At 44.4% G+C, this 12,296-nt stretch overlaps 1 protein-coding gene and 1 long non-coding RNA gene across 8 annotated transcripts; one reads left to right on the top strand and one right to left on the bottom strand.

The window, feature by feature from the left end:
* Positions 1-3,144: 3,144 nt before the first annotated feature.
* rpgrip1 (RPGR interacting protein 1) lies at positions 3,145-11,922 on the bottom strand. Of its 4 annotated transcripts, none has more exons than XM_055507124.1 (33): positions 11,790-11,922; positions 11,524-11,679; positions 11,266-11,319; positions 11,076-11,193; positions 10,712-10,917; positions 10,533-10,635; positions 10,316-10,456; positions 10,090-10,195; positions 9,946-9,969; positions 9,729-9,875; positions 9,574-9,647; positions 9,115-9,323; positions 8,908-9,014; positions 8,754-8,804; positions 8,496-8,675; positions 8,294-8,411; positions 8,009-8,172; positions 7,584-7,929; positions 7,337-7,494; positions 7,029-7,258; positions 6,778-6,893; positions 6,445-6,665; positions 6,228-6,278; positions 5,972-6,129; positions 5,761-5,839; positions 5,588-5,654; positions 5,367-5,461; positions 5,102-5,291; positions 4,941-5,025; positions 4,737-4,864; positions 3,535-4,643; positions 3,326-3,407; positions 3,145-3,224 (listed from the first exon to the last, which is right to left on the bottom strand). In XM_055507124.1, exons 2-31 carry the CDS (start codon positions 11,609-11,611, stop codon positions 4,420-4,422), a joined length of 4,038 nt encoding a protein of 1,345 aa, XP_055363099.1. In that variant the 5' UTR covers positions 11,612-11,679; positions 11,790-11,922; the 3' UTR covers positions 3,145-3,224; positions 3,326-3,407; positions 3,535-4,419. The 4 variants fall into 4 exon arrangements, with proteins under 4 accessions (XP_055363099.1, XP_055363101.1, XP_055363098.1 ...); XM_055507126.1 differs by having other exon boundaries at positions 9,574-9,641; positions 11,524-11,656; positions 11,790-11,914; XM_055507123.1 differs by having other exon boundaries at positions 11,524-11,656; positions 11,790-11,914.
* On the top strand, positions 3,291-7,765 carry LOC114851064 (uncharacterized). 4 transcript variants are annotated; one of them, XR_008694082.1, is made up of 4 exons: positions 3,291-3,476; positions 6,015-6,140; positions 6,273-7,530; positions 7,632-7,765. It is a non-coding gene; the product is annotated as an uncharacterized LOC114851064 (long non-coding RNA). The 4 variants fall into 4 exon arrangements; XR_003784978.3 differs by having other exon boundaries at positions 3,297-3,476; positions 6,571-7,530; XR_008694083.1 differs by lacking the exon at positions 3,291-3,476 and adding an exon at positions 5,287-5,539.
* Positions 11,923-12,296: the final 374 nt, after the last annotated feature.

A 12,296-nucleotide genomic window follows, 5' to 3' on the forward strand; every position in this document is an offset into this window, starting at 1 on the left:
TTAAATCTTAAAATCTACTTTAATAGAATTTCAAGTGCAAAATATATAAAATCAAATAAAACATCAATTTGGGGTCAGTGTACAAATCAAAGATATAAAATTACACACAAAATGGGAAGGGAACCAATGTGTGTATGTTTTAAATTGACTCTGACCAGGTAGGAAATCAAGGAACACTGATAACGGACTCAGTAGTCTCGGCCACGACGGGTGTAGTGGCTGGGTCTGTAAGGAGCATATGGAGCATAGTAGTGTCTGGCGTGTCTGCTTCTCATCACATACTGATGGTGATGCTCCAAGTAGGGATCAAAGCGAGGGGGATGGTTGTAGACATAACCTGCAGGACAAAACAAATACGTAAATAAGCTGCCTTCAATAATCAGATCAGAAGATCCACAGGAAATTTGAATTCAATTCTAAAGTCTAAATAGAATCCAGCTGAACGTATATAGACCTGATTGGTCTGCTCTGTCACACATTTACCTGTAAAATTCCATTGATCATAATGGTATCTGTGGGGTGGCAGGTGAGGATGCGGTGGGGCGATAGGTCTGTAAGCTGTAACAGCATTGAAATGATGCAGCTGCATGTTGTTGTTCCAAAAGTAGTCAAACGGTGGGAAATTGCTGTAAGGTCTTGGTGTTGGGTATGTGCCTGTTAAATGGGGGGGGGGGGGGGGGGGGGGGGGGGGTTGGGTTGAAATGGAGGAAACGGATGTGGAAAGATTAAATGATGAGCAAATGTATATAAAGAAGGAAAAAAAAAAATGCGTGACCTTATCCAGTGCCCAACAAGTTCATAGTTCAATCACCAAAGAGTGAACCAAGCAAAAGTTTGAATGTTACAATTGAACTTTTCCCTTCGACACAAAGAGAGCTAAACAAGAGCTCACCCATATTGAAGAAATGGTTGGTTTTGGGAGGGAAGTGGTGCATGGGAGCACGTGCTGATTTACGCGCCCCTGAAAAGGCAGCAATGTCAACTTATTACCAGTTGGCTACACTCTACTGTGCAGGTGAGAAGGTTCTTCTCGCCACTGGAGCCAAATATCTGATTAGCCATTTGTCAAAAAAGGTGTTACATTTCTATTTTAACATTTCTATTTTAATATTTAGACTTTCTACTTCTTTCTACTAATTTTGTGAAGTTGTTGCAATGTCTTCTACTACTACTTCTTTTCACTAACTTTGTGAAGTTGTTGCAATGTCTGTATTTGACATAGCGACTGCAGTGATTCAATAACATAAAAATTTTTGTTATTTTTTCCCCTCCTGCCATTCTCACTTCTAGACAGTCTGTGAATATTAAAACTAAGGCTCACCTGCAGGTTTGGTAGCTTTTTCAGTGGTTTGCTGCTGATCAGGATGTTCTAAAAAGACAGCATGTTGGAAAAAAACCTTAAACATAATTAGCACTAGATTTTGCTACAGTAACGTCTGTATCCAAGGTTTTTTTGCAGTCGTTACACAGTATGAAAAACACCACTCTGCTATAGCAGTATGCATAAGTTCCTCACCAACAGCAACCAGAGGACAGTTCATAATGACACCCCATGCCTGCGCAGCATGCTGCAACAGCAAGGAGGTAATCTTGCGGTGAGCAAGAGCATTCCAGTGGGCTCCGTCGCTTGTTCGATGCTGCAGCGAGAAGCGGAAGAGAAAGTGGAGGTCCAACACATCCAAGCCATACGTATCAGCCAGGGTCCCACTGTAGAAATTGGCTTCAATCACATCAAAACGCAGGTGGGATGACTTGTGCGCAATCTGAGGCGAGGGGGTGAAAAAGCAGTTTGATTGTCCCAGAAGGGCAACGGTTTGTGTAGCAATACAGAAGCCGAGAAAACATGTCAAGGTTAACCGAGTCTAAAGGGGAAACTCTCCACTTACATTATTAATTAACCATATTGTATTATTTGTTGAAATACACTTCCAGTGACAAACTTGATTCTGCAATGTACTGAATATATGACTTTATGGCACGTAATTCCAACATATATTGCTTATGTGGAATTTCTTGTGGGCAAGCAGCTAGATTTAAAGTGTAAAGGGTTTGAGCTCTTGTCCAATGACACTTTAATATGTGGCTACTTGTTAACCAACCCAGGTAATGTGTCAGACACATTTTATATTAAAATTTATAGTAATTCAGTAGTGATACAGATGTAAATAAATGAATCAAATCTAATTTAAGACTCTCTACAGAGTCAATTAATTATATTTGTGAAGAAAGTCTGTAACTGCTGTCTTCTGTACCCGTGTTTAAGTTGTGCCGCTAAGGGAACAACTGATTCCGAAACACTACTCAGTGCTACGCACCACTCGACTCATCACATCTTGACATTAGCTCTAAGGTTACAAGAGGTAATGTTTTCAGTCTTGTGTATCTGCGTGCGCACCTATGACATGGTTTGTTACTGGTGTCATACCTCAGGCACCAGGAAACCACCTTTGATATTCTCTCCCAACGGCATGGTAAGACTCCAAATGACCAGAGTTTCCTTTGGCAGACTCACACTCAGCTCATCAAAGAACCGACGCAGGTTTTCTCTGTACTCATCAGTCCATTTAGAACCGTACCTATCAAAACCAAACACAGGCATAACTGTGACACGAAGCCATTATCATACCACCAACTAGAATACTAGTATACATTTTTACATCACTAAAAAAAAGTGTCATATCCCTATATAGATAATCACCCAGGTGTAAATTCTTTGCCAGCCCAGTTTCATGAAGAATGAACATCAAACAAGTATTTGTTGTACTGAAAGTAATAATGTTACTACAACAAATAACTTTTCTTCACAAACCCACCTTGAAATATCCCAAATGCAGGAGTTGACTATGACAACATCTGGTTTCGGGCCATTGCGAAAGTCCTGTAGGATGCTCAGCATGTAGCGAGAGAAGATGCGGGTCACAAAGTAGAAGCGGACCAGGTGATGGTCGGCGCGAAACTGCCGAACCTCCCGGTACTGCGTCCCATTGTGCATTTCACCGAGATTCCCTCCTTCCACCAGACAGTCCTGCTCGAAGCTCATCTCACCCTGAGATTGGATCACAGAAAGAAAGAGCACCAAATAATTCAGATCTTTCAGGAAATGCAGTTTTTTATGAATCAGTGCTAAATGAGGCGAGCCCCTGCCTTTCTCTTGAGCTGAGCCGAGGTGAGATACTTGTCCTTCTGTAGCAGCAGGACGAGGTCTTTGTACACGGACCTCTGAACTGGGGGGGAAACGCACGTGCACATGCTGTAATGACGCGGCACGCAACCTTTTGACCTGAATCATCATCTGAACGAGGAGGACGGCGTAAACGCTACTCACTGGAGTCGCCCAGCACCACAACGAACTTGTTATGAAGCAGCTGACTGGCCTGCTGGTGCTTCACCACCGGCATCGTCTCCTTCTGTTAGCCACAAGCACTGGACCGTTAGACGACGGCGAGAAATGCCACTAAACTAAAATCATTAAAAAGGTAATTCTCAACTAGCGCCACTGGGAGCTAGTGAGCCCACGTACACAACGTTACCTACCATGGCTGAGCTTATGTGCTAAGCTAATGCTAACCAAACTTTCAGCGCCAGCCTTTGGATTTAGAGCTCCGCAGTTTCAAGTAGCTTAGCGGCGAATAGCGTCACGCCGACACAAACGTCAAAAAGTCTATCTTTCTGCTTCCAGCGGCCTCGAGAAACGTCCCCACGTTCTTCTAAACGTTGTTCGAAGACTTTAAAAGTGTGACAAGCCTCAGCCGTTACCGCCAGGTCTCCTGTTTGATGGCGCCTTCAGTTGCGGTGGGAACTTAACCTGGCGAACTTGGAAGCGCAGGCAAGAATACAAACGGAATATTATTCATCATTACTATTCTAACAACCTCTATTACTATAATACTAAAAAAACTATTTAATATAACTGTAATTATAGTTAGTGTTCAAAATCCTAAAAATCCGATACATTTAAACTGCATTTAATGCAGCACCACCAATCCCTCATCGCTGCTCTCCTGCTTGTTTTCCCGTTATCCCCGCCCACTGCTCATCACCTGAATCAGGTGTGCTGTCAATCAGATGCCGGAAGTCTATAGTCTTTGAAGACGATTCAGTCGTTTATTCAGTCATTTTTACAATTTGAAGGATACAGTGCTCAGTACAACATACTGGCAACTAATGACAACAGTTATTCTTAACAATCTGGATAAATAAAGCTTTTGTTTCTTTCACTACACGTATTATATAGTGCACACATGAAAGCAAAAATGAAGGAATAATTTGATTATTAATTTGATTTCTATAATAATAATAATAATAATAACAAAAACAACAACAATAATAATAATAATAATAATAATAATAATATACACATACTACAAACTGACAGTAGCTCCTTCATAATGCTTTGGACAAGTTCCCTGTTTATCTCATTCAGTAGAAGTCACTGTCATCATAATCTATTACTTGTATCTGATCTTTTTCCTTCTCTCCCTCTTGATCTTCTTCTGTCTCCTCCTTCTCCTCCTCATCTTTCGCTTCTTCTTGCCTCTCATCCTTCTGCTGAAACTCCTGATATATCCCAGTCAGAGCTTTTGCAGCTTTCAGAGACACTTTTAGATTTCCTATCACCTCCTTGTCTTCATCAACACTCATGACTAGAAGAAAATAAAACACAGGCTGGGAAATTATGAACAAAAACACCACAATTTCACAATTTCATAATAATAATTCTCACTGACAACACTTACTATCTATTTGTTGTTCGATGATATCATTTCCTGTGAGCAGCAGTTCCTGTAAGTCCAGAAAAGCATGTCCGACATCCATACACTCGTCGTCATCGTCCATAGGCTCACTGACTACTGTAAACTTTAACCTGCCACAACACAGACAGAGAGTTATATGATGTTTGTGATACTGTATAGAGAGATGCAAAAAACAAACAAAACTACCTGCCGTGGTTGGGGTCAGTGCCCTCCAGCATTGTGTAGAGATACTGTCTAAGTGGAGCTGACTGAGAACCATCCACATAGATCACTAAGAATCACAGACAGACATTAGAATGATATTAATAAAAGATCTTGGCTATGAAACATACAAATCCACAACCCACCTCGTGTGAAGTTGTAGTGAATTTCCTCCCCTTCCATGGGTTTACGGAGGGACATCGGCGTCTCTGTCGTTTCCATGGGAACCCCTACCAGCCGATACTCCACGTAAACCCGCTGCACCGACTCATCCAACGCCACATGTGATGACGGTTCAAACGTCAGCGACAGAATCTCGACTTTCAGTTTGTCTCCCTGAAGTTTAGAGAACCATGTTTGTATTTATTTACTGCATTACCCAAGGTCCAAAGTAAAAGTAGTCTAAAGTACCTTTTTTATTTTTCGTTTTGGTGGAATGATGACTATGTCGCTTTGTGAGGTACTGGACTCTGAGGAGTCGGGGGCTTCGATGTCTCCTGCAGCAGCTTATGAGTAAATACATCAAGAAGAACTGGATTAATTCGATTTACCATTTCAACTACTGTAACTGTTGCTGGCTAACTGTAAGTAGTAGTTTCTGCATGCTTTGATCTGTGTATGTGAATAGTTACCACTCTCACTCCTCTCCTCTTCATCCTTGTCTTCATCCATAGACCTCTGATCAACAGAGGGAAGTTCCTAAAGAAAAAAAGCAACATTATTTTAATGCTCACTTTGTTTGCACACATCTACTTTGACCTCTGATTGTATCAGCTTCTGACAGAGAGAGCAACCGAGTTCCTACCGAAGTCCAAGCATTGCTAGCTGAGCTTCTCCTGGACAGAGTGTCTGGTGTTTGTCTGGAAGATGTTCTCTCTGAAGATCTTAAAGGATATTAAATAAAAAAGATGAAGTAATTTAACAAATTACTGGGTTGATCAAGATCGGATTTCCATTTCTGCAGTGCTTTAGGGACCTATAAAATATGTTTTTATTCAAATATAATCAATACTTACTTGCTAGTAGGTAAATGAGAGGGGGTTGTCTGTTTCGGCTCAGGTGTCAGAAGGCTTGTGTCTGCATAAAGGTCAGGGGACCTGTTGGTGGATCGCTTCCTGTCTCTGGACTGGCTCAAAGATGTGGTCTTCTCTTTTCTACTGTTTTGTGAGCCCCTCTGTTTGACAGGTAAAAAGACAAGAACACTGAATGAAACTAGTCTGATAATACTTTCTTTGTCATAGCAGCACATTGTGGCAGCTGCATAAACCTTACCCAGGCTTTTGTCTCCTTCTTTCCCATTTCTCTTACCTCGAGCAGCTGAGTCTGGGGTGAAAGCAAAAATAAAACGGCATTAAGCAAGCAAGCAAACATGGATGAAATTACATTTCAGCATTTACACAGAGACCTAATCTAAGAGTCCCCTATTTCTAAAAGCAGAAGTTCATCAAATACGTGTCCACCTTGAGTTGAGATTTTGTTCTAGTTTCACCTTCACTCTGGGCTTGGCTACAGGCCTCTGTGACACCTCAGCCATGTCTTTCCTCCTCTCTTCCCTCTCAGTGCTTTCCTTTGCACTGCCTTGCTTGTTTGCTTCCTTCCTCTCTTTGTTCAGCAGGTGGTCTGGCGGTGGCTGGAAGGGGTACTTCCACCTAACCATGATCCTGACCATGCCTCGAGGCCCACCAGCTGCATCCCTCAGGACATAGTCCCCTGAAGTCCCCAAAAAACATGTCTGTGAGGCTGAGGGGGTCATTTAAAACCAACTCCTTTGATGTAAGGGTTTAATAGTGAATAGTGCAACCAGCTACTCTCCCTGTCTTACCTCTGATGTCTCTGCCTGCAGCCAAGGCTCGCAGTGGGATGGGGGTCTTGGCCAGATAGGTGGGTGGTACTTGGTCATCGCTGTCATCAAACACATAAACCCACAGACTACTAGACCTAGACACAATTAGCACAAAACATTTCTTTGAATATTTAGCAGGAACAGAGATTCAGGAGAATGGACGGTTGCTGAAAGACATATACTGTATGACAATACTTATCAATTTAGGAGACTAGATGTAACACTCATACCTCAAATAGTGCAACACATGTGTTGACACTGCCAGGGGGTAGCTGGTGGTATCGTTGAACACCGGGTCAGCGCTGCACTGCACGGTTTGAGAGACGTGAGGGGGCAGGTCGTAGAACCTGAATGTCAGGTAGGCATCAGGCAGGAGTCCAGGCCAGCGCGTATTCAGGCCCACGCAGCGCTCCAACGTCACCACCAACTCATTTGGGATCCCTCCACCGTAGTCATGTAACTGCAGCAGTTAAGTAGGCATTGTCACAAACCGCAGTGTTTAGAAAGGCTTAGAGTGACTCACAGCACGCTACTGTACCTCATGGCCTTCCTGCCAGCCATAGAAGGCCGGCACGAGGCTCCTGTCTGCTGCTGTTCTCCTGTCAGCTGGTCTCTCAGTAACGGCGTCCATGGGCTCTGCAGGAGGGAACAGACGCACCCAGAAATCCACAACACCAACTATTCCACCCTCAGAGCCTTGGAGAGACACAGACAGGCAGACAGACAGAGCAAGTGAGTAAATGGTGTGTTTTAAAAGCTTGGATGATGCATCCCACTGTACCTACCTGTAATAGTGACACAGCCACTGATTCGCTCCCCTCTCCTCTCTACAGCGCCAATGAGAGACATCTGCCCACTTCCATGCGTCACAAACCTGACCCCTCCTAACGCCTGGTGGAGCTCCACTCTGACCCTTGACCCCTGACCCCCTAGCCTGCCCAGATCATGGGCTGTCAGAGCATAGCGGGACGTGAAGCCGAAGTTGGGCTGGTCGCCGGACACCAGGGGGGTGGAGTGGACCTCAAAGTCCAGGAGGCTGTAGGTGCAGAAGGTCACAATCTCATCACTAACGTCCACTCCAGGGTGGACGTTGCCCATCGTTCTGAGTCCTGCTGGAGTGAATGTGGCAGCCTGCAGGTTCAGAGACACCACATATCAAACCCGTGAGACTTAAAGATTTTCAGCAGGAAAGTCAGAATGGGATTTTCACCTTGAGGTGAATCTCCAACATCGACTCTCCGGGCCTCAGCCGGGAAAAGGCCAGGTCGTCCTCGATGGGCTGTACCACCTCCTGATCCCCAGCCGGCCATGTGTACTGCACTGGTATGGTGCGTTTGTAGTTCCTGGGGCTGTAGGCCAATTCCTTTAACTGAGCTGTACAGCAGAATGTTGACACAAATCGGATTCTCATCCTAATTACTTCCAAATAAATTCAGAGGTGCTTCTTTTCCCTTAACATACTGGGTTATGTCATTATTGCTCTTACTGCTGTTACCTTGTAACGTGTTGATCTGCAACGCTCGCTTTGCCAAAAGTTTGTCTTTCTCTGCTACTCTTCTCTGGCTCTCTTCTCTTTCTCTCTCCATCTTCTGGCTGACGGTGTTTAGCTCCTCCTTTGGGTGAAAATGGCAACAGGACAGTGAGTGGCGGGTGGTAATTCCGGTGTCGGTTCAGTTTCTGGCGGACGTTCCCCGTACTCGCAGGTCTTTGCTGATCCTGTGCTCCAGCAGTAGAAGGTTCCTGGTTTTTTGAAGCTCCAGGACAGTCTCAGCCTGCAGTGCCTGGGCGTTCACCGGCTCGTGGGGCGAATCCGTCACCTTCCCATCAGCTAAGAGGAAACGCAGACCCTCCCTGCTCTCCTGCTGCATCCTAAATGCCTGCAGCCAGAGGGATAGCATGAAGGTTTGAGTGACATGCCTTATTTAAAACAGCACTAACAGAATAAGAGAGCAAACCTTAATCTGCAACAGAGTTTCACTGAGCTCCTCAACACTCATGTCAAACACCTAAAAGAGGAGACAAAGACAGGATGAAAGCTGTATCAGACTGTCTAAAAGGTGAATAATAATAATAATTTCATTTTAAATCGCTCTGGTTTTTAGCTCCCACCTCAGTGACAGAGTCCAGTCTGTCCTGCAGAGCAGAGACCTGTTCTCTGTACTGAAGAACCTCCTGCTCTAGACGCTCTCTCGTGTCTCTGCTCGTCACAGATAACTCTGCATGAAAACACAAAGTGTACAGTCAGACACCAGCAAAGCCCTCTGTGCTTACAGCATATGAATGCATGGCAGGTGCAGGGGAGCCACTGAATTGTACCCCTCTCTTGCTCCCTCTGCTCCTGCAACGACTCCTTTTCTTGTCTCAGCTCCTCCAGCTCCACTTCCAGTCTCCCTCTCTGCTCCCGCTCTGCTCGCAGCATTTCCTCCAGTCGCTGGACATCGGTCCTGAAGACTTTTTCACTCTCCTGATCCACATCTGTTGGTTTTCCCGCTTGTCCATTGTCATTGCATTGGTTAGATAAAGTACTGCGATAAAAGGTGGACAGGTGACTATAAACAGATACAAGGTAGGTACAAAGGTAGCAGCTCAGAAAACTTGGTGTTGGGAACATGTTGGATTCCGTGAATATATAAACTTTTTGAAAGGCTTTCATTCTAACATAGTCCCGTCTTCAGTTGTGGGTCTGAGTTGCAGGGACATGGATGCTCATTTAATTATGACTTAAATTTTTAATACAAAATATTAATTTGAATGAATATAAAATATGAATTTTACCTTTCAAGTAGGGTGTCATAGTTTTTCTTTATCAGATCCCTCTCTCCTTCCAGGTCTGATATCCTCTCCTGTTGCTAAGATAGAAAATCGTTGCATTTGATCTAAGGTCACATAAAGTCATGGTCGCCTTTGGCTGGATTTGGCAGATGTGGCACCTTGTCCAGGGTCTGTAGGGACAGGTTGGTGGTGCTGAGTTGTCCCTCCAGCGCCACGGCTCGCTGCCTCTCCTGCTTCAGCTGTTCAGACAGCTCCTCCACCTTCTGCAGCAGAGCTCCCTGGCTTTCCGTTAACGACCGCTGCCTCTGAGGTGAAAATACAACACAGTTATTACTGAAATCCTCACTCAGTTTTTGTTTGTGCCAAAGTGTTTACCTCCTCCAACTGATTCTCATACGCCTGAAAAGAAAGAAAGAAAGAATAAAAGAAACAAACAAACAAAATTGTCACTAAATGTATCAAATAAGGTATTGAGAATTATTATAATTCATCTCTGATGTCCAGAACAACTCATCTTACTTCCTGCAGGTCATTAAACTTCTCCTGGGTGACTCTCAGGGCTGTGCTCTTTTCTGAAAGTTGTTTTTGCAGACGGATGATATCGACATTCTCTCTGATAGTTATTCTAGCAGTGAAGAAAAATGCAGCATAGATTTTTTTAAACGCCTGAGCTGCAAAGCTACAGGTGCAAACATCCTTCACAGATTTTCTACATACTGTGTAAATGTGTGCATCCCTGCCTTACCTGTGTCTGTCCGCATGCTGCTTTCTCATCTCTCTCAGGGTTCCCTCTACTTCTGCCTCTTTCTCCTTCAGCGTGTCTCTGAGGGCCTGGGCGCTCAGCTCCAGCTCTGCCATCCTCACCTGCTCCGCTATACTGGACCTGCTGGATGGGAAAGAAAGAATGATGGGATGTTGGAAGAGTTACAGCACAATTAAAGCATTGCACAATAAACACTTACAATCTCTCCATCTCTCCCCTGGGGTCCTCCAGAGTGGGCCCGTAGCGAGGGGGGGCCGTTTGAGCTGCTCTCCTAACTCCAGCCTCCAGCTCCATAGTTTTACCTGAAATCCACAGATTTAAAAGAGAGAAGCTCTTCCTGTCCGCCTTCATGTGACTGACGTGCTTTACACCACACACCTTTACTGTAGCGGTGCTGCATGCGCCCCCCCAGGTCCATAATGTGCTGCTTGGCCAGGCTGAGCTTGTTTTGTAGGACCCCTTTCTGGCTCTCCAGTGAAGCCACACGCGCCTCCAGCTCCTGGATGGTGTCCTCCATGTCCCTCTCCTTTGCACCACTGGACCCAGGAGGAGCCTGTCGAAGACGCATCAGCCTGGCGGACATCCTGAAACAAAGGGGAGGATCATCCTTAAAGTAAAGTAAGGATCCTTGTGCATCTCTTCACTTAAGCCGATACGAGTTTCCCAGCTGTCATGGAGCTTTAATGTGGTCCCTGACAGTCTTTATGTGCATGTGTTGCATGTTACACGTTACAGGTGGTACCTGCGGAGCCTCTGCTCCTGTGTACGCGTGTGTTGTCTTAGGACACCGTTCTCCTCCTGCAGCCGCAGGCACAGGTCCTCCAGGTGCTCCCTGGGAAACCGAAACACGTGCTGAGGATCTGCCGACGGGAGAAAGAGACTTTGGTCATGAGTTTAATTCACAGACATGTTGTGATGTACTGCAGTGTCACCTTTGGTCTTCATGACATGATGCTTCTTCCATGCCTTCACATCTCGTAGGGTATCTGAGCAAAGAACAGGGAGGAGACAGTTACACAAGATGATTTTACAGACACACAAAAGCAAACTAAAGCTACATTTACTGTACAAGTTCCTATAGACCAAGTAGTCATTAGGCCCACTGTTTTAAATGTATAAAAATTAAACATTTCTAATGACCTCGTAAAAAGATTACTGAACTTGCACATCCAAGCAGTGTACACACAAACCTGGGACTGTGGGCATCAGCCCCCCCCTCATCAGTCCAACATCTCTGACTGGGAGATCCCCCGCTGTCTCGTCCACCACTGGTGACATCGCACCTCTTCACTCAGACTTTACAGTTTGAGAGATCACAACAGCCTCCATCAGAAAGAAAGCACAAACTGTAACAGGGAAACATTGATTCCATGCAAAGGTTCCAGGTATGACTTTTGTTTGTAATGATTTCATCATTAAACAAAACTAATCTATATTTAGTGATTGTTTGACTCACCATTGTTCGTCGCCCACCGAACGCAGTTTGCTTCTGGTTCCGCGTTCCTGCTTTAGCTTGTGTTCATTCTAATCTGCAGGCTAAGTGTGTGAGTGTGTCTCTGCTCTGTGCTTGCAGGATGCCACCTAATCCCTCCTCATCCCTTCCTCCTTCTGAGCCTCTTTTAGTCCATTCAATCCAGCTAGGTTTGCAGGTTTAAAGCATTTTAGATTTGAATTAAGGTATAAAGAATCAGTGTTGACAATTTCCACATGGGAATCAATAAAGTATGTTTTAACCTGCCTACACATGGACCATATATTTACTTCCTACCATCATCAATAAACTTTTATCTGCTGTATAGTTCTTGTCCCTTTATTAATCCTGTATTCTATATAACTATCTATTGATTGATGCACTTGTGTTATTCAAATAATAGTAATAATTTATTACACAAGAGCAAGACTGACTGCAGACCATGTGTTGGATTTACAGTCTCATGGTTGCTAATCAGATTAACAGATAGGA

Source organism: Betta splendens, chromosome 2 (assembly GCF_900634795.4).
Source record: "Betta splendens chromosome 2, fBetSpl5.4, whole genome shotgun sequence".
Classification (NCBI taxonomy): domain Eukaryota; kingdom Metazoa; phylum Chordata; class Actinopteri; order Anabantiformes; family Osphronemidae; genus Betta; species Betta splendens.